At 47.6% G+C, this 17,529-nt stretch overlaps 1 protein-coding gene across 2 annotated transcripts in view; it reads left to right on the top strand.

Moving 5' to 3' along the window:
* The window catches only part of LOC103764352 (mitogen-activated protein kinase kinase kinase 3-like), a 58,781-nt gene that overhangs the window by 15,221 nt on the left and 26,031 nt on the right, over positions 1–17,529 (top strand). Inside the window, exons 4-6 of one of the 2 annotated variants that reach the window (XM_008931252.3) lie at positions 9,529–9,572; positions 10,576–10,675; positions 17,157–17,270. In XM_008931252.3, the coding sequence (XP_008929500.3) occupies positions 9,529–9,572; positions 10,576–10,675; positions 17,157–17,270 (258 nt within the window). The remainder of the gene's footprint in view (positions 1–9,528; positions 9,573–10,575; positions 10,676–17,156; positions 17,271–17,529) is intronic. The other variant, XM_018089217.2, reaches the window with a different exon arrangement.

Here is a 17,529-nt window from a genome sequence, read left to right on the forward strand (position 1 = left end):
TTAGTACATCAGAAATACCGTAATTTCACCAAGGCATAAGCTTTAGGTTCTCTTTTTGAAGAGCTGAAAGGAAGTTACAGGCATCCCCATATCACAGAGGAGCAGAGAAGGGCAATGCCCCAAATAATTTAAAAATATAACAACAGGGCCTGAAACTGGGTTTTAAGCTCAATTCCCACCTCAAGGCACTTTTAACCGTTGGTTAACACTGAAAGTAGTAGAACTTGTTGCAGTCTGTGCAGCTTTAAGACTTGGATAAGTCAAATGTTTTGTACTGACAGCATTGATGAAATACAGTACTTATTACGTGCACATTTGACTTCAGATATTTGAAAGACAGACTGCCAACTTTGAGCTGTAGACACCCAGGCTCTTTGGGGAGGAATAATGTCATTCTTATATAAAGTGTTTAATTATTAATTACTGGTGTTTATCTTTACACTCCTAAACCCAAACATTTTGGCCCTGTTGCACATTCAGAGTTGTTTTGGTGAACAAAAACGTTGTCCCTTGAGAAATGTCGGAAACTATTTGCTGACATTGATATAATAGCTGAGTTGGATTTAACAGCCTGTTTGTGTATGGAACAAATATTACGCGAACATGAAAGTTGTGAAGAAATCAATTGAGTTGTCAAAATAGCGAGAAAAAAAGGGAGACAAAAATTAAGAGCACTGGGAAGCTGCTGGAGAAGCATGGGAGCAGATCCACTAGGAATTCCACTTCTAGTGCTGTGGCTTAGAATAAGCTTGCAGCCGACTTTGCAACTGCTGGATGCCCAGCAAGGAGGAAAACAAATTGTCATTTACTGTCGTCATGCATTTTTTTAATGGCACTTGTGCTACAAACAAAGAGCTCTGCATGCAGAGAGGAAAAATCCTATCCCGAATCCCTCTAGACTTCCTAGACACATGCAGACGAAAACACGTGCGCACGTAGCATGTCTTGTCTCAAAGTGTGTTGTCCTGGCGGTAGCAGCTGTCCAAGTTGAATCACTGGACTTGTGTTCATCTCATGCTGAAATAAGTCCAAGATGTTTGCAGGACTGACCAGAGAAATTCGGAGCTGGCTCCTCTGCAGCTGCAGGCGAAGCAGAAAACCCAGCGCAGCCTTGGATGGCTCCAAGGGCAGCGTTTTCTGCACGTTGATGGGTGGGGACCATACTGAGCCATCTCGGGTTGCTTTCAGGGCAGCAAAGCTTTTTAGACCTCTCGTAAATGACATACTTGTTTTTGCACAATGAGGGGAAAATCCCTGCTGTCACATCTGAGAACTGTGCTGTAAATGCTGCAGATGCACAGTTAGCCAGATAACTTGTGGAAAATAAGGAGAATAATGGTTTTCACTGACTGAATATCTGCAGAAGTTTCATAAAGTTGACATCTTGCAATGAAGTTCATATCCACAGCCCACCCACTCTGTATCTTCATTTATAAATCACCAGCAGAGTTGGTGCTCTGATATCAGCTTTCGAATAGTTGGCTGCCGCTTGAGTGTAATTTTATTATATTGGGAATCAAACTTTCCTTCTTATTACAGCGCTGATGCTTGGAAAAACAATTGCCTCCTTTCTGATTTTTCCTTTTATCCACAAGTGGAGCAGCTGTAGCTGCGTGCTCAGTGTTACTCAGAGCTCTCTGATGGAGGAGATGCAGATAGTCAGCATCCCGCTCTCCTCGCGCATCCGGAGCTGAGGATTCAGACCAACAGGCCCCACGAGATGAAGGGCGTTGGAGGATGTTGAATTGTTGCTTCACTAAATTGGACTAGCTGGAACAAGTCTGGCTCGTGGGACGACGGGAGTCTAGTCTGGGAGGTGGGGAGTGGCCAAAGTAGGTGGAATTAGTCCGGGACTTGGTTCGTGTTTGCAGCTCAGAAACTTTTAATCGAGTTGTTTGGGGATTTTTTTTTCCTTGTTTTTTAGGACAGAAATTGATGTGGGGGAGAGATTGCTTTGGCAGTGCTGTCGTCCTGCCAGTGATTTGTTGTTCCTTTGGTACTTGGTGTTCCCTTTTCTTTCTCTTTTATTTTTTTCTTCTGGTCAGGTTGGCTGGTTGGGCTGAAGGATGTCCTGCACAGTCTCCCTTTTTGGAGAGGGAGTGAGGCACGGGGCATTTAGGTCTTAAAATGTCCTCTTGATCATCTCATTGCTGGCGCCTCTATTGAGGCCCTGCAGGAACACGCTCACATAGAACTACTTGGGTCTGGAAGTTCAGTTGTTCAATTAATAATAATAATAATCTTTCCTTTTCTGTGGAAAAATGCTTTTCTGAGGCATGGGAATCCTTTAGTCAGTGTTCCAAATTTCCAGTGAAAAACACTTTTGAACAAGAATGTCTTGGCTAACTAGCCAGTTCTTTGTGGCTTGCAGCAGCTTTTTGGTCCACAGAGAAACACAACCAAAATGCTATCTCATTCCTGTCTCCTGGAGGGGTTTCTTAGTGCTCTCTTGACAGAAGTTGAAATTCAAAGCCTGCCAGACAGTATTCCTGGTAGGCCTGGGCCACACAAGAAAGCAGTCTGTGGTGCTTTGTGCTCCAGAATATTTCTTCCCCAAAATATCGATGGTTTTGCGTCAGATCGTCTTAGGAAATGAACATCCCTTGGCAAATTGCAAATCATTCTTTTCTTAGTTTGCTTTCCTTACAAATGAGTCTAGGACTGAGGCTAAGCCTCTGGATGTGTAGTGCCTTGTGGTAGGGCAATCTGAAAATGAGAACAGCACGATGTGGCTGATTTTCCTCTCCTGGATTGCCTGGGCAGCTGGCAGCAGATGTGATGGCTGGAATCTCCTTAGTCCTGGTCAGGTGTGTCAGGCACTACATTGTCCTGCCTCTCTGTTTTGTGGGAAAATGGCAGAGGGATAGACAGGGACACCCTTTTCCTTCTGCATGTGAGTTAAAGTGGAGCCGTTCTTTGCGAGCAGAGGGATCATTCTGACATTATTCCTCCTGCAACCTTTGCCCTCATATTCCTCTGTTATTCCTTTTATCATCTTGTTGCTCCTCGTGCATCCTCTGGCATGGCTGGAAAGAGTCCTTTCAAGTTGTCTCCTGGACTGAGCAAAGGAAATTTTTTATAGAAATAGCTCTGAAGGGGAGAAGGAGGAAACAGCAGAATGAACATCTGCATTATGATCACTAAGAAAAAAGATGAGTGGGATAAGAAGGGAAACCCCAAAGAATTAAGAAATCCTGAACCAAAGCATGGAGGGAGAAAGGAGCAACTGCATTAACATTAATTTTGCATCTATTTCTGTGCACTTCCCCTCATTTATATGAATAGCACTTGGCAATTCGCAGTGTGAAGCTGGTTGTCAGTGCTGGCGTGGCCTCTGTCACAGCCAGTGACAACCAGCAGCTCCTCTGCCACCTGAATCTTGATGGCAAGTTCTCCCATGGCAATTAAATCCAATATTCATAAGAAACATTTTTCCATTTACATCAAATGTCAGACTGACCTAGAAGTTGTTCTTTTAGTAAATTACCTCTGGACTCTCTTTTGTTTGGCAAGTTGGATGCAGGACAAGGCTTGCTCATAATCCAGTGAAATATAGCTCATGTTGTAGGGCTCTCTCTGGGTCTTAGAGCAGCCTAAGAGGCGTTTGGCCTTATCTCCTCTAGTTTACATCTGGGGAATAGGATGGGGGTCCATAAATATCCCCTTGAAGATGGGAGTCTCTATGAGGAGATCTGCAGGGACTTCCCCACCTGGGGGGCAAAAACAAGGGACCAAGAGGGAGCAGCACTGATTGGGAAAGCCTTGGCTAGAGGTGGCAAAGGCAGTGGAGTCCCAAGGATTTTAGAGGCTTTCCCTTGTCTGTGTGTGGAGCTGACTTGGGTGTGAAGAGGGTAATACCAATGAGAAATAAAGCTATTCCCTGCCAGGTGGGTGGCTTTAGATAAACATTTTGAAGCCCGTGATTTCTGCTGCTGTATAAACCAGAAGTATCTACCACAGGGAGCAGTGAACCTTCTAGGCATGGTTTTTCTGCTGTCCTCTGCGCTGCTCACATGCTGTGCCTGCCTTTTCAGAGGAAAAGAGCCTCAAGGACCCGGGGGGGACCGGGGTGTATCGTACCTTCCACCCCCAAAAGGAGAAAGGGGGCAATCCCAGACAAACTGCTTTCTGTCTGATTGCTGAATAACCCGGAGTGCGTGGGGGTTCTGTGCAGATAATTCCTAATGACGCGCATTAGTCATCTCCTACTGCGGTTTGGGGCCGCGGTCCAGCTGTCTGGCTCCTAACGAACGTCCCGTTGCTGAAAGCAGGGGCGAGCACAGCACTAATGCGAACAATGTGCACCTCGAGGAGGTGCAGGAGTACCCCCCCCCCAGCCTGACCCTGTGGTGCTGACTCCTCTTAGCCAAAGCCAGAATCTGGGGAGAAATCCCACTGCTTTGTGGCTTTGTACAAAGGAGTAACCCGAGCACTAACGTGGCTCCGCGGGGTTTCCTCATTGTTTCCTAATCCAACGAGTAAGAAAATGAGAGAGGTGAAAATAATCCCTCTGATTACCCTCTGGCATGCAGAAGTGGGTGTCCGTCATTGTCCCTCTTTTACCTCAGGGGGAAACTGAGGCAAAATAAGTGCCCAAAGTCTGGTGGGTGGGTATGAGCAAGCCTGGAATGAGCCCCTCTCGGACCAGCACCAAAGGGAATAGGAGGCCCCTTGTGATGATTTTTCCTGCCTTTCTTGACCACAGAAGGGTTAATGCTGAAGTCTGAGGCTTTGTCCCAGATGGTTTGTGAGGCAGCTGTGGATTTGGGTGGAAGAAGTGATCCAAAGGCCCCATCCCTGTGGTGTCTTAGCGTGGGCAAAGCTGTCCTCTGGTTAGATTTGACGAGAGCAACTTTAAAGCAAGCCACAGAGGTGGGTTCTGAGCAGAACACTGTTTCTGAGGGCAGCTGAGTTTGAGGGGAGTCTTTGAGTTTGGTGCTGGTCTAGGGTTTTGCAGTGTGGTGTTTCAGCTCTCTGTGCCACACGGGCAGGTGTGGAGGTTTGGGGCTGGCTCCCTGCTTGCCATCACTGGCACTGATGCAGTGAAGGTGTCCCTCTGCCATTAGACAGCCTTCTCCACAGGCATTGCTCAGCTTGGACCCCAATCTGATCAACCCTCTGATTGTGCAACAGCAAAGAGTGTTCAGCACCTTCTGTTTCTCTGAAACCGCTTCCATTTTAGGCCTAACGGCTTGTTTTCCTGCTCTCCGTGTGTGCTTTTATTACAAACAGCAGTCAGCTCTTCAGGGATCTCTGTATAAGATCATGATTCACCTCGCTTGGAAACACTTTTTCCGTTTTTTTCCAGCATTTTCCTTAATCTAAACCAGTGCTCAGTGCTGCTTGCTCCAGCTCTGGGGGCCGAGCTTGGCCGAGCCTGCCAGGGTACATGGTCCCCAGCCGAGTGGGTAGAAGCACTTGCCCCTTTTCCCCCCTCAGTTGCCATCAGGGATTCCTCTGAAGCTTGGCAGCTGTGGCCTTTTCTCTTTGTGAAATTAGAAGTTTTGAGGAAGGAGCTAAAAATACCTCAAGGAAAGCCTGGAAAGATGGTGCTGGGTTTGTGGCCGCTGCGGTGGCTTTGCTTTTTCCTTTCGGAGGCGTATGGCAAGAAAGAGTAAAATACCATTTGTTAGCAGGGCTGGAGGAAATGCCGGTCCAGGCATTTTGGAGAAGAAATTATTCTAGAAACGAAGGGAATGACTGTGGTATTTCCTGTCAGGGTTGTCGCTTATTTTGTTTGTGTCGCAGCAGGGTCTGCAGGCGCCAGCCGGGACGTGGGCTCCTGCGTGCCCCGTGTGGTACGGAAATGCACGTAGAGAGGGAAGGTTGCTCACTACACACAGCCCAGGAGACCAAGCACCTAAATTTTGTGCTTCTCTCTACCACTCTTCGGCTTCACAGAATGAATCACAGGATGGTTTGGGTTGGAAAGGCCTGTAAAGTCCAATCCGTCTGCTGTGGGCAGGGACATCTTTCACTAGATCGGGTTGCTCAAGATCTCACCCAACATGGTCTTGAATGCTTCCAGGGATGGGGCATCCACACCTTCTCTGGGCAACCTGTGCCAGTGTCCCATCAACCTCAGCACGGAAAATTTCTTCCTTATATCCAGCCTAAATTTAGCCTCTTGCAGTTAAAAACTGTTGCCTTTGTCCAGTCACTGCAGGACCTGATGAAAAGCTTCTCTCCATCTTATAAATCCCCCCTTTTATATTGAAATGCTGCAATAAAGTCTTCATGGAGCCTTCTCCTCTCCAGGCTGGGCTTTCTCTTCATACCCTTAGCCAAAGCCCTTTGTGCCTCAGTTTCCCTTGTTTGCTCCATTACCTGCCTCAGCTCTCCCAGTGCTCCATGAAACCATTTGCTGAAATGCTCTGCCAGAGCTCAGGGTTTAAGGCTGGTGCCTGTGACTGGCCTTACCCCTCTCCTCCACTGTATTTAATACAAGCCCTTCTTGGATGTCTTGGCTTGTTCTCCAACACCAACAAATGCCCTCTTGACTGAGGGGGAGCAGGGCTGCCCTTAACCTCATTTAACATCTGATGGCAGGGAGGGTAAATAGTACAACTTGGATTGTGCAAGGAGGATTCATTGTCTTCATTCCTCACAAAATTGCAGAAGTGAGTACAACCCACCAGCCTCCACCCCCAACACCTCTTCCACCTCAACATTTGCATGCAGTGTTGAGGTCCTTACAGAGAAGATGCTGGCCCTGCCTTCCCCTTGATGGTGCGTTTGAGGCACTGGGTACAGAGTTGCAGGAGATTTTACTCCAGTACTTGGCGGTGCCCCAGACTCCCTGTGTAATCTTAAACCAGTTGCTCCAAACCAGATTTCCATGGGTGTAAAAAATCACAGCCTGCTCCAGCATTTAGGAAGTGCTTTGCATCCCCTGAGACTTCCTAGTACTTTGGGCACTGCCCACTCTTTTTTTTTTTTTTTTTAAAAAGGAAAAAAGTATTTGTTGCTGATAGCAGTGACGAATTCAGCTTGAGCTGTGGGTCAAAAATGTGAGCAAGCCGGGGGAAGAATGAAAAATAAAGCAGTAACCGACTTCTCAGAGTAATAAATATGTATTTATCCCTCTTGCAAATGCCTGAGAGCTTAAGGTCTTGCTTTCTTTGAGGGATGCAAGAGGTTAGTTTGTTTTATATGGAAAAAAAATTATGCAATTAAGAATTGAAGTGGGTTTTCATTCCCCTGTTGCAGCCGGGGTGTTTGTAGCTCTGCTCAGAAGCAGAGCAGAGCAGTGTGGGGCAGCTGGCGTCCTCCTGCTGGCTTTGGGCCATGGCACATCAGCCTTGTTGTTGATGTAGAAGAAAAGGATGCAGCAGGGTCGTGGCTCATTTTTTTTCATTTTCTTCTCTCTCTCTGGAGCTTTAGACGAGTGTTCTGACATTTTCCAGCCACAAGCTGGTTTTCAAAACTTATTTGTCTGTGAAATTTGTGTTGCTCAGCACAACCAGGCAGCGTGTGCCGTGTCCCAGCTCGGTGCAGCGTTCGGGGCTGTGCTGAAAGTGAAACCTGTGTTTTGAAAGGTTTCCTGCAGCGAGGCCAGAGCTGTGAGAGCTTTTCCCCTTCCTCGTCCTGCTCCTTTGTCAGGAGAAACCTCGAAAGTTCCTTGCCCTGATTTTTTTCTCTTGCTTTAGAGAAGAGTTTTCTGGTGTTACAGCCAGTGAACCCACACTGGCCAATTTACTACCAGCATCCAAGAGGAATGAGCCAGCCAGGCGTGTTCAGAAAGACGCAAGGAAATAAAAATTGGCATAAAAGAGCCTCTTTTTTTCCAACAGAGATAATCCAAGGTGGCAATCCCACCTGTATTTGCTCATCTCTCCAGAATGATTTGGACCTTCAACACTAGGATGGTTATGGTCATCTCTTCTTCTCCTTTTGAATTTTAGACTGGTTTAGAATTAATTTGGTACTTTTACATGTTGGGCCTGGTTCTGGAAATGAACCTGGAGTTTGTCCAAACATTGTGGGTCTGGAGAACTGGCTCTAGACACCGAGGTGATGTAACTGCCTGTTTAGCACAGGCCTGTAACACTGCTGGAGTGCCCCATTTGGTGACTGTTCCAGCACTGGTTCTTCCCAGCCGTTCTGGAAGCACAGAAAATGCCATGAACAGAGATAAAAAGGATGTGTTTCGGGTGATCCAACATGTTTACCCTGAATCTGCTGGGGTTTTTTGTTTTGTTTTGTTTTGTTTTGTTTTTTAAGCTTTTTAACAGAATTGCCTCCAGCCTTGACTTCCTGAACTTCAGTGGGTGTTTGCAGAACTGGAGGAGCTGTCAGTTTAAAAATAAACCAAAGGGCGCCCATCCAGCTCATTCTCCTCGTTAGAAACAAAGCTGTTTCACTGTGGCTCTGCTTTGCCTCTGTGGGGATGGAAAGTGTGCCTTCACACTCTGGCAATCCAGGCCCAGAGATAAGTCCTTTGCTCAGGAAGGGCTGTCACCCACCCATTCTGGGATTATCCCAGCGAGATGCCGGCGGTGGAACCGAACCCTGCCGGGTGTTACACCTCGGAGGGAGGGGCCACAGCACTTTTTTACTTGATGAGAAGAAAACTACTGATTGGGGAGGCTTGTGTGCACTAGTAAGAGCAGAGTGCTGGTTAACTGGGGTGACTAAACCTGGTCTGGAAAGTAAAGAGGGTTTTGATCTGCCTTGGAGGCCATCAGAAAGTCCCGGAATGATCCAAGGGATGCTAGAAGGATGCTTGGCTTAGGCCTGGTCTGAGAAGCTGAATGAATGAAAAGGCTCGTTGTGGTCTCAACTGCTGCTAAATATGCACAAATAGAGGATGGGAGAAGTAGCTTTTACTAGTCCCTGCACAGCTGTGTGTCCAGTCTGCCTGTGACTTCACTGGCTTTTCTTTGGGCAAATTTAGTGTTTTCTCTTGGGATGAGCAATGGGTCAGTTCAGGGTGAGCATTTACTGTGTACAGTGTAGTGGGCCTGATACACTTTGCATTTTGTAGGTCCTAACAAAATAACAGCCACCCCTACAACCATCCTGGCACTGCTGGCTTTTAAAATCCAAGGCTGTCTCTCCACTTCCATTATGGGATGCTTGCTTTTACTTCTTAAGTCTTTGCCTCAAATATTCCAAAAGCTCTGGATTTTCCATTGGATTTCCAATGGAAAAGTACTGGGGTGAAACCATGGGAAATGCTGAAGATGGACAGGCATCAAACACTTGACATGTTGGCCTCTTTGATAGTAGTGCCTTGTTCCCAAATGAGTTCAGAGCACTCACAATTTTCCACTTTATGAAAGCATTTTATTAAAACTAACAGTTATACAGGTGAGTGTCTTCTTGTTTACAGAAGACCTTCTGTTTTGACAAGCACATTTATCAGCAACGTGGAGTGTCCCCAAAGTCCGTGAGTCCAACAGGCAGCTTAGCCCTAAATAAACCAGATGCCTATTGGAGTTAGGGGAGTCTCATTGAGAGCTTTGGATCTGTGTGTCAGTCTGGGCTGCAGTTTGAGACCTCACCATTTTCTGCTTTTTGTTTCAGCAGCGAAATGTCAGGATCAAGTTTGAATATGAAGGAGAGAAAAGGTAGGTACCCAACCCAGTGCCCCACATGTACGGGGACAAATTACCTTTTTTACCCAACAGCATCTTGCTGACTTCAGCCAGCTGCAGATGAGCTCACATCAGGATTCACTCCCCTAAAATCGGCTACAGTTTTATGTGCAAGAGCCTTGCCTCGTTATCCCATTTCCCACAAGTAGCTCCTGGGATTTGCATGCAGGAGAAGTTGCTTCCAAGCTGGAAGTCATTAAATGCGTCTTTTACAAGGGACATAGGGTGCACACTTGGATCCTTTTCTCTTTTTAATCCTTGAGCCCTGCTGAAGCACAGCGGGGCTGGAACTCTGCAGAAATGTGTTCTTTGATTAGCAGTCTATGACACTTACTTAAGATAACCAGATTTTGGGCATGGGTCCCATAAAAATAGGGCTGGGAGTTAAAGCTTGTCCGCCCTTCCCTGCTTGACATTTTCATGGAATCACCTCTGATTGGTGCTTGGTGACTGTGACAGGGCAGGACACAGGCTGATGGTCCAAACTGCATGTTAGAGCCAAAGAAAATTGAAATTGTTGTAGGGATAGACTGTACCTGCTGTACATACCTTTAGAACTGCTGCACGTGATGGTACAGGACAGTCACAGGATGCCAAAACTGCATCATTCCCACTTCCATCCCTCCTTCCTGTTCAGAGCCCCTTGCTGAAAATGGAGATGATAAATATCACTGACCAGTGCCTGATCTGGGATTTTGCCAGTGAAGGGCTGCTGGACTTCTTTTCCACCTATGCCTCACATTAGAGGGAGGAGAGGAGCTGCACTAGGATTTCTGGGACATGTTCTTGCAGGGTGGGTCCGGTCCCCTCTTGGGCACTGCAGATGAGCATCATTTCTGTGAGTGTAGAAGCAAGGACCAGGGTTTATGCTTCATGATAGAACACAGGTCCTTTCTTCTGAATTGTCAGTCAAATCCCAAATTTCAGTATGCTTCTACTAAATTGTGACTGTTGTTGTATTTGTTTGCATATACAGGATTATCCAGTTTCCAAGACCAGTCAAATTCAAAGAAGTGGTGCAGAAGGTCACGGATGCTTTTGGACAGACAATGGACTTAGTCTGTGTGAACAATGAGGTAATCTTCTCCCTTCTCCTATGGGGCAGGTTTAGGGTGCCTGGTGCCAACTTCAGAAGTGAGCAGTGGTTTGTTCTGAAGGCCCTAATGTTGTGTTGTACTTGCATGTGAACAAAAATAACCTTATTTTCTGGTTCCCAGCTAGTGAACGTACAAGAGCTGTTGTGTGGCCATGGCTCAGATGGATTCCTGGACTCCAAGCCAGGCTTTTCCCCTCTCAAAGTGAGGCCTATTTCAAGTAAGGCCTATTAAATTATCACACTGGAACACTGTCTTTTCCCCAGAACAGAAGATTCCCCTCACTCAAAGAGGGATGTGAAGCCTTCCCATCTTGGGGGCAGCTGCAGGCGTGTGCAGTCCAGAGCAGAGGGACAGTGCTGCTCACACAGTGTACTTTTATCTAGCACTGACTTTGTTTCACCCAAAGCCCCAGAACGAAGTGGATGTTCTTGTGGTTGGGGCTACAGTGAAATGTGCATCACTGAACATTCCTCTAGCAGGTCCTGTGGCCAGATAAAAGCAAGAAACCCTCCCCCTGCAATCCTTGCATTTTAAGGCTTGAAGACCTTTCTCCTCCATCCTTCTTCAATAACAGAGGCCACTGTGTTTTTCCAGTTTTTCTTTGAGCCCAGCAGTGTGTGAAAAGAGGGTATTGCTGAGGGCTGTTACCTAGAAGGAGGAAATCCTTGGTATCTGTTTTGGTGTGCTCATTGTTTTCTTGAGGCATCTTGCCATAAGAGGCATCTTGGCAGGCATCTGGAGCTGCTGGACTCTCAAGGTGGGTTTGGCTTTGGGGAGGAGGAGAAGGCCAGATGACAAAGAGGTGGGCTTTTAAACACAAATCCTTTTGGATCTGTCCCGAAAGCTTGCTTGTTCAAGTATTAATTGTAAATGACCTACAGCCTTTCATGGAAGTATGAATAGAGAGAGAGGTTATGAAGAGAGCTTTCTTCTTTTTTTTTTTCCCTTTCTTTTTTTCTCGCTTCTGTTTCAATAGAGATTTGATCCACAAAAAAAAGTTCCTTTCCCTTTATGAGGTTCCTACCTCATGATACCAGAATGTCCACTGGGTTTTCACTTTGAAGGCAGTCAGGTTTCTAATCTTGGGCATTCTTTGACAGCCCTCCCGGGAAAAGCCTGCCATTGAATTCTCCAGGAATGACTCATTTCATTCCAGGTTTCTTTCCACTGGAAGAGGATTTCTTTCCAACAACAGCAAACAGAAGCTTAAATAATGCATTTTATCCCATGTTGGAGACCATCTTTCTGGGCATGTGCACAGGCACATAGCAGGACCACGAGCAGACCTTTGGGTACTCCTGACTTCTGAGGGTTATGGATGATTTTCAGTGCTTTGTTTTCCTGTCTAAAAAAATTCCTCCTTGTGAGAACCCACAGCTTTGGGAAGATGTCTAAGAAGTAGTAATTCAGGGTTGTTGTCATGGAAACACTATAAACAGACAAGAGTGATCTGTGGGGAAATAGCTCATGTCCACATGCTGGCACCCCAGCATCTGGCTTTTAACATCTTCTGGGTCAGGTTTTCTGGTTCTGTCATGACTGCAAGTCTCAGGGGTAGCTTGACCACAGACTCATTACAGTTAAATGTTTCAGCCTTTCTTTATGCTCAAAGGCACTTGTGCAGTAATTCTTTGTTGCCATCAGACATCTCTCTTGCAGTAGCACCTTGTAGACCAAAATTACACTTAAGGTGAACAGGCCCCTGCAAAATCTCACTGACTGGCAGTCCCTATCCTGGTGGAGGAGGAGTCCTGAAGCCAAGATCAGTGGGATGAGCATGCCAGCTGGGTGGAGCAGGGGCACACATGAATCACATCCTGGTGGGACCATGGAATCAGCAGGCTCAGGCTGGTGTAGATAAGAGCAGGGCCTGGCCATGGGTGTACCACATGGGCATGTCTGCCTGGTAGTTCTAGGCTGGGCTCATCTTTCTGAGGTGCAGGAGGGCAAAACCTGTCCTGGCCATGGACAGCATGGCGTGGTGTTTGTTGGACAGCTGGCTGTGTTATGGATTGAAAGGCTCTAACGCTCTCATTCAAGCTGTAAAGATCCTGGGTATCTAATTTGGGACTGTAAAATCTACAGGATAGCAGGATGCACTAAACTTAGCTATTGTGGTGCCCCTTTACAGACCTGCCTTTTAGTATCTGGAAGTTGGGTGTCTAAGGTAGGCCATAATCTCAGGACCACCTGCTTTCCACCTGCATCCCACAGCTTCATGAACTTGGCTTTCTTGGTGGGACATTTTGGGCCCCTCAGTACAGGAAGGACATTGGGATGCTGGAGCGTGTCCAGAGAAAGGCAGTGGAGCTGAGGAAGGGTCTGGAGCACAAGTCTGATGAGGAGCAGCTGAGGGAGCTGAGGGTATTTAGCCTGGAGAAAAGGAGGCTCAGGGGGAACCTTATCACTCTCTACAACTCCCTGAAAGGAGGGTGGAGCCAGGTGGGGGTCAGTCTTTTCTCTCGGGTAACAAGGGACAGGATGAAACAGTCTCAAGTTGCACCATGGGAGGTTTGAATTGGATATTAGGAAAAATTTCTTCGCTGAAAAGGTGGTCAAGGACCAGAACAGGCTGCCCAGGGCAGTGGTGGAGTCACCACACCTGGAGGGATTTAAAAGGCGTGTAGATGGGGCACATGGGGACATGGTTTAGTGGTGATGTGACTTCGTCCACCAGTTCCCTTCTGACCTCCCCATGCTTGTCTCCTCTGAGGCTGTCCCTCAGCACCAGTTAGTTTAGGGAGAGTTAAAGCCTGGGGAAGTGGTAGAGGCTCCATTACGGTGGGGGAGGAGATAAAAGCATATTTAACAAACATTTGTCGAGAATTGTTGATGCCAGTTGGTGCTGCATTGGGCAGGAAGATGAACTAATTGACCTCCCAGATTTTTCCCCAACCCCGTTTCCTTCTATTCTTTGGCTTTCTGCGGTGTCTTACAGAGTGAGGTCTGGCAATGCTGTTGCAGTCGGTGAAAACTCACCCTTTGCACTCACTTTCTTAACCTACAGTGACTACCAAGTCCCTAAACACTAAACATCAGGCTCCAGGGGAAGGTGCTATTTAAAAGCAAGACAAAAGCATAATAAGCTCTATTTAGTGAAACTTCTGTGTAGGTAAACTTTGCTGTTCGTCACAGCTGCTCTGTCTTTAGATCAAATGAACCCAATTACTGGAAATACACCCTGGCAATTACTGCCATGGTTCTGCATGAGTCTGTATTGAGTTTCATGCCTAGCAGATACCTGTTCCCGATATCCATATGTGCCACAGTCTGGAAGCCAAATGGAGTGAAATCTGCTTGCCAGGCTATGGGTAATAGGTAAATCTAAGCTGAATACTGGCTCCAGTCCCTTTTACAAGAGGGCAATTTCTGCCTGTTGTTTTTGGCTCCTCTGAAGCAGGCACACAAACATGTTCATGTTGTGATAGTTGAGTGAGATGGAGTGACCTGCAGAACATTCTGTTCGGAGCAGCAGTGAGGGGTTGCTCTGAGCACTTGTGAGGAGCTCAGTAAAGGGGTGTGTAAGCAGTGGGACTGTACTTACAGTTCAGAGTCAAATTCTGCCTGGTGGTGAAACGAGGGAGGGCAGCTCTCCACCATCCTCCTTTCTGTTTGGGTGAGTGTAGGGGAGAAGCCTTGTCTGCCTGATGCAGAGCCTTGCTGTGGAGCCTTTGTGAACTTCAAGAGGGTCAGGCAGTGCCCCAGGAGAATATCTCTTCACCTCTGCTGCCTAAGGGAGTAGAGTGAGCACTGCATTTGGGAGAAATATTCAATACCATCTTTGTCTGGTATCTGCTGCGAACACAGGTTGTTCATTCAGATCCCAAAATGTAACCATGAACCATGGTATTTTCTCCCAGGTAACGGGTGACAGGATGAGAAGAAATCACAGAATCCCAGAATGGGTCAGATTGGAAGGGACCACAGTGGGTCATCTGGTCCAGCCTTCCTGCTCAAGTAGGGTCATCCCAGAGCACATGGCACAGGATTGTGTCCAGATGGTTCTGGAATATTTCCAGTGAGGGAGACTCCACACCCTCTCTGGACAATCTGTTCCAGTGTGTGGTCACTGCACAGTGAAGAAGTTCTTCCTTATATTCAGGTGGAACTTCCTGTGCATCAGTTTCTACCCATTTCCACTTGTCCTACTGTTGGGCACCACCGACAAGAGCCTGGTCCATCCTCTGACCCCTCCCTGCAGACACTGACAGACAGTGATGAGGTCCCCTCTCAGTCACTTCATCTTGAGGCTGAACAGGCCCAGTTCTCTCATCCTTTCCTCATAAGAGAGATGCTCCACTGAGCATTGATCAACCTTGTTGCCTGTGCTGAACCTGCTCCAGGAGCTCCATGTCTCTCTTGTGCTGAGGAGCCCAGAACTAGGCACAACACTCCAGATGTGGCCTCACCAGGTCTGAGTAGAGGGGCAGGATCACCTCCCTCTGCCTGCTGGCAATGCTTTTCCTGATACATCCCAGGATACCATTGTCCTCCTTGCCCCCAGGACACATGGCTGTCTCAGGGATAGCTTGTTGTCCACCAGGACCCCCAGGTCCTTATTCACAGAGCAATGGCCTCAAGTTGCACCAGAGGAGCTTTAGATTGGATATTAGGGAAAATTTCTTCACCAAAAGAGTTGTCAAGCAATGGAACAGGCTGCCCAGAGAAATGGTGGAGTCACTGTCTCTGGAGGTATTCAAAAGGCATGTAAATGTGCCATGTAGGGACATGGTTTTTTGATGGATTTGGCAATGTTGGGTTGACAGTTGGACTCATTGATCTTAGAGGTCTTTTGCAACCTAAATGATTCCATGACGATGATGTTAAGCCTGTTGTTCATCATGAAGTAGGTGGCCCTCATATGGCTCAGTTCTCTACCTACAAAACAATGATGGAAGATAATCTTCCTATAAGACAGGAGAGGAGAAACCCAATCCAAACATTAAGGTGCTCACAGGGTAGAAACAGCTGCCACATGGACACCTAAGGTGGAGCTTGGCAGGCTCTGGCTGCAGTCCTTGGGTGGAAGAAGTGACTGTAGCAGTTTCCTGAGGTGAAACCTCATCTCTGCTGGCCAGGGGCCACAACTTTCCCTTGACCTGGTCATCCCTGAAGTCCTCACCTCAGAGCACACAGTCTGAGGTGTCTTTGCCTGTGGCCAACAGCCAAACCCTTGGCAACACCCTGGGATCAAAAAGGTCGTCACAGTTGGCTTTTGAGAGTCGTCTCCTGTGGCAGCTGCCCTGAGGTGTGTTTGCTGTGGCTGGTGGCATGAACCCTCATCACACAGAGGGCTGAGCTGCCTTTCAGGAGTTCTGGGAAGCTGTGGCTCCCAGTGAGACCAGTGAGGGCCTACTGGGAGCTGTGGCTGCTCGGTCCCTTTGGTCAGTGGAATTGCTGTGTACTTTGGCACAGCCATGAGTGTAACATGTGCTGTGTTGCCTGGATCCAGTGCCAGTGCCTGAGGCAACCTGCAGGGGCTGAGTCCTGTTTGTTATGAGATTAGGCAGAATATCCCTGAATGAGGGGTAAGAAGTTGTGCTTTTAATCTTAGCCCAGGGCAGCAGAAGGCCACAGAGCTCCTCTGAAGTGCAGCTGTTGGGCATTGGAAGCTTTGCAGACTGTCTGCAGGACATGGTACACCACACAGCAATGTCGGGAGGGTCAAATTCCCTGTGGAGATATGAGGGCAATAGTCGGCCCTTTACCAGGAAAACATCAGGACCTTCAGCTGCCTGATAGACACGGCACTGTGTAGTTCTCTGGTCTATTTACCTTATGAGGAGCAGAAGCCGAATTTGTCCTGCTGGGAGTGGAAGAAGTGGTTCTTGGATAGAGTGCAATGCACACTTTTCACATCAAAAGGGAAGAGGCTCTTATTTGTGGGGTGTTCCCTGATTTTACTTGGTGGGCAGACATTAGGGAGGCTCTGTCAGTGTGCAGGAGCACAGATTGCAGCAGCAGGGAAGGGCATTGAGCATCTACCAAGTAAATCCTTGGGTGCAGCTCACTGATTTCTCGAAGCACCATTGCATGACCATCTTCCCAGGAAGAAACACCGGAAGAATGTGTGGGGTTGTTTTGGGGCTGGGTAGCAGCAGGTCTTTCCTACAGACTCCAAGATCAGAGCAGCCCCAGAGTAGCAGGCAGCGAGCCTGAGGTTTCATCCCAGCCCTCTCCTCTTCTCACTGGCTGGATTGCTGATGTGACCTTTAAGCTTTCTCCCTGCAGATGTTGTTTGTTGTGATTTTTTGTGTCTGTTCCTGGGTAGATGAGAACTTGGAAGAAAATGTTAAGAGCTCGGCAAGCTGCAGGGCATGGGGGCTCCGTTTTCCATCGCCTTCTTGGGTTCCTCCCTCATCCCCCTATTCCCAGGCTGCTCACTGTAAGAATCTGGCTTCCTCTGTTTACCCAAAAGTGTGACATTGCCATTCCCCGGTGTTTGTTTAATCCCTTCCAGCTCCTGATCCCGCTGAAATCCCAAGAAGATTTGGACAAAGCGCTGGAACAGTTGGAGCTGAGCCCTTCCCTGAAGAGCCTGCGGATCCTTGTGAGCGCTCCAAAGAAAGCGAATGTGAGCCCTTCACCTTCTCTGCTCTTTTGTGTCCGGAGCGAGATGCCTTGTTATTGTGTTGGGGAGTGGAAAAGAGTCTCCTGGCGGTGAAGAGCAGAGGGCAAGCTGGTCATGAGAGGGGTCAGCCCTGCTCTGGCTCCGCAGCTCGGAAATACTCCTGTCATAGTAGCCCAGAGGCTGAGCTCAGCTCCCTTTGGCTGCTCTGGTGTCCCATGAAGGGTTAAATATCAGGCTGATCCTCAAATAAGGTTAAACTGTG

This window comes from Manacus vitellinus, unplaced genomic scaffold, assembly GCF_001715985.3.
Source record: "Manacus vitellinus isolate BGI_N305 unplaced genomic scaffold, ASM171598v3 scaffold_12_pilon, whole genome shotgun sequence".
NCBI classification, from domain to species: domain Eukaryota; kingdom Metazoa; phylum Chordata; class Aves; order Passeriformes; family Pipridae; genus Manacus; species Manacus vitellinus.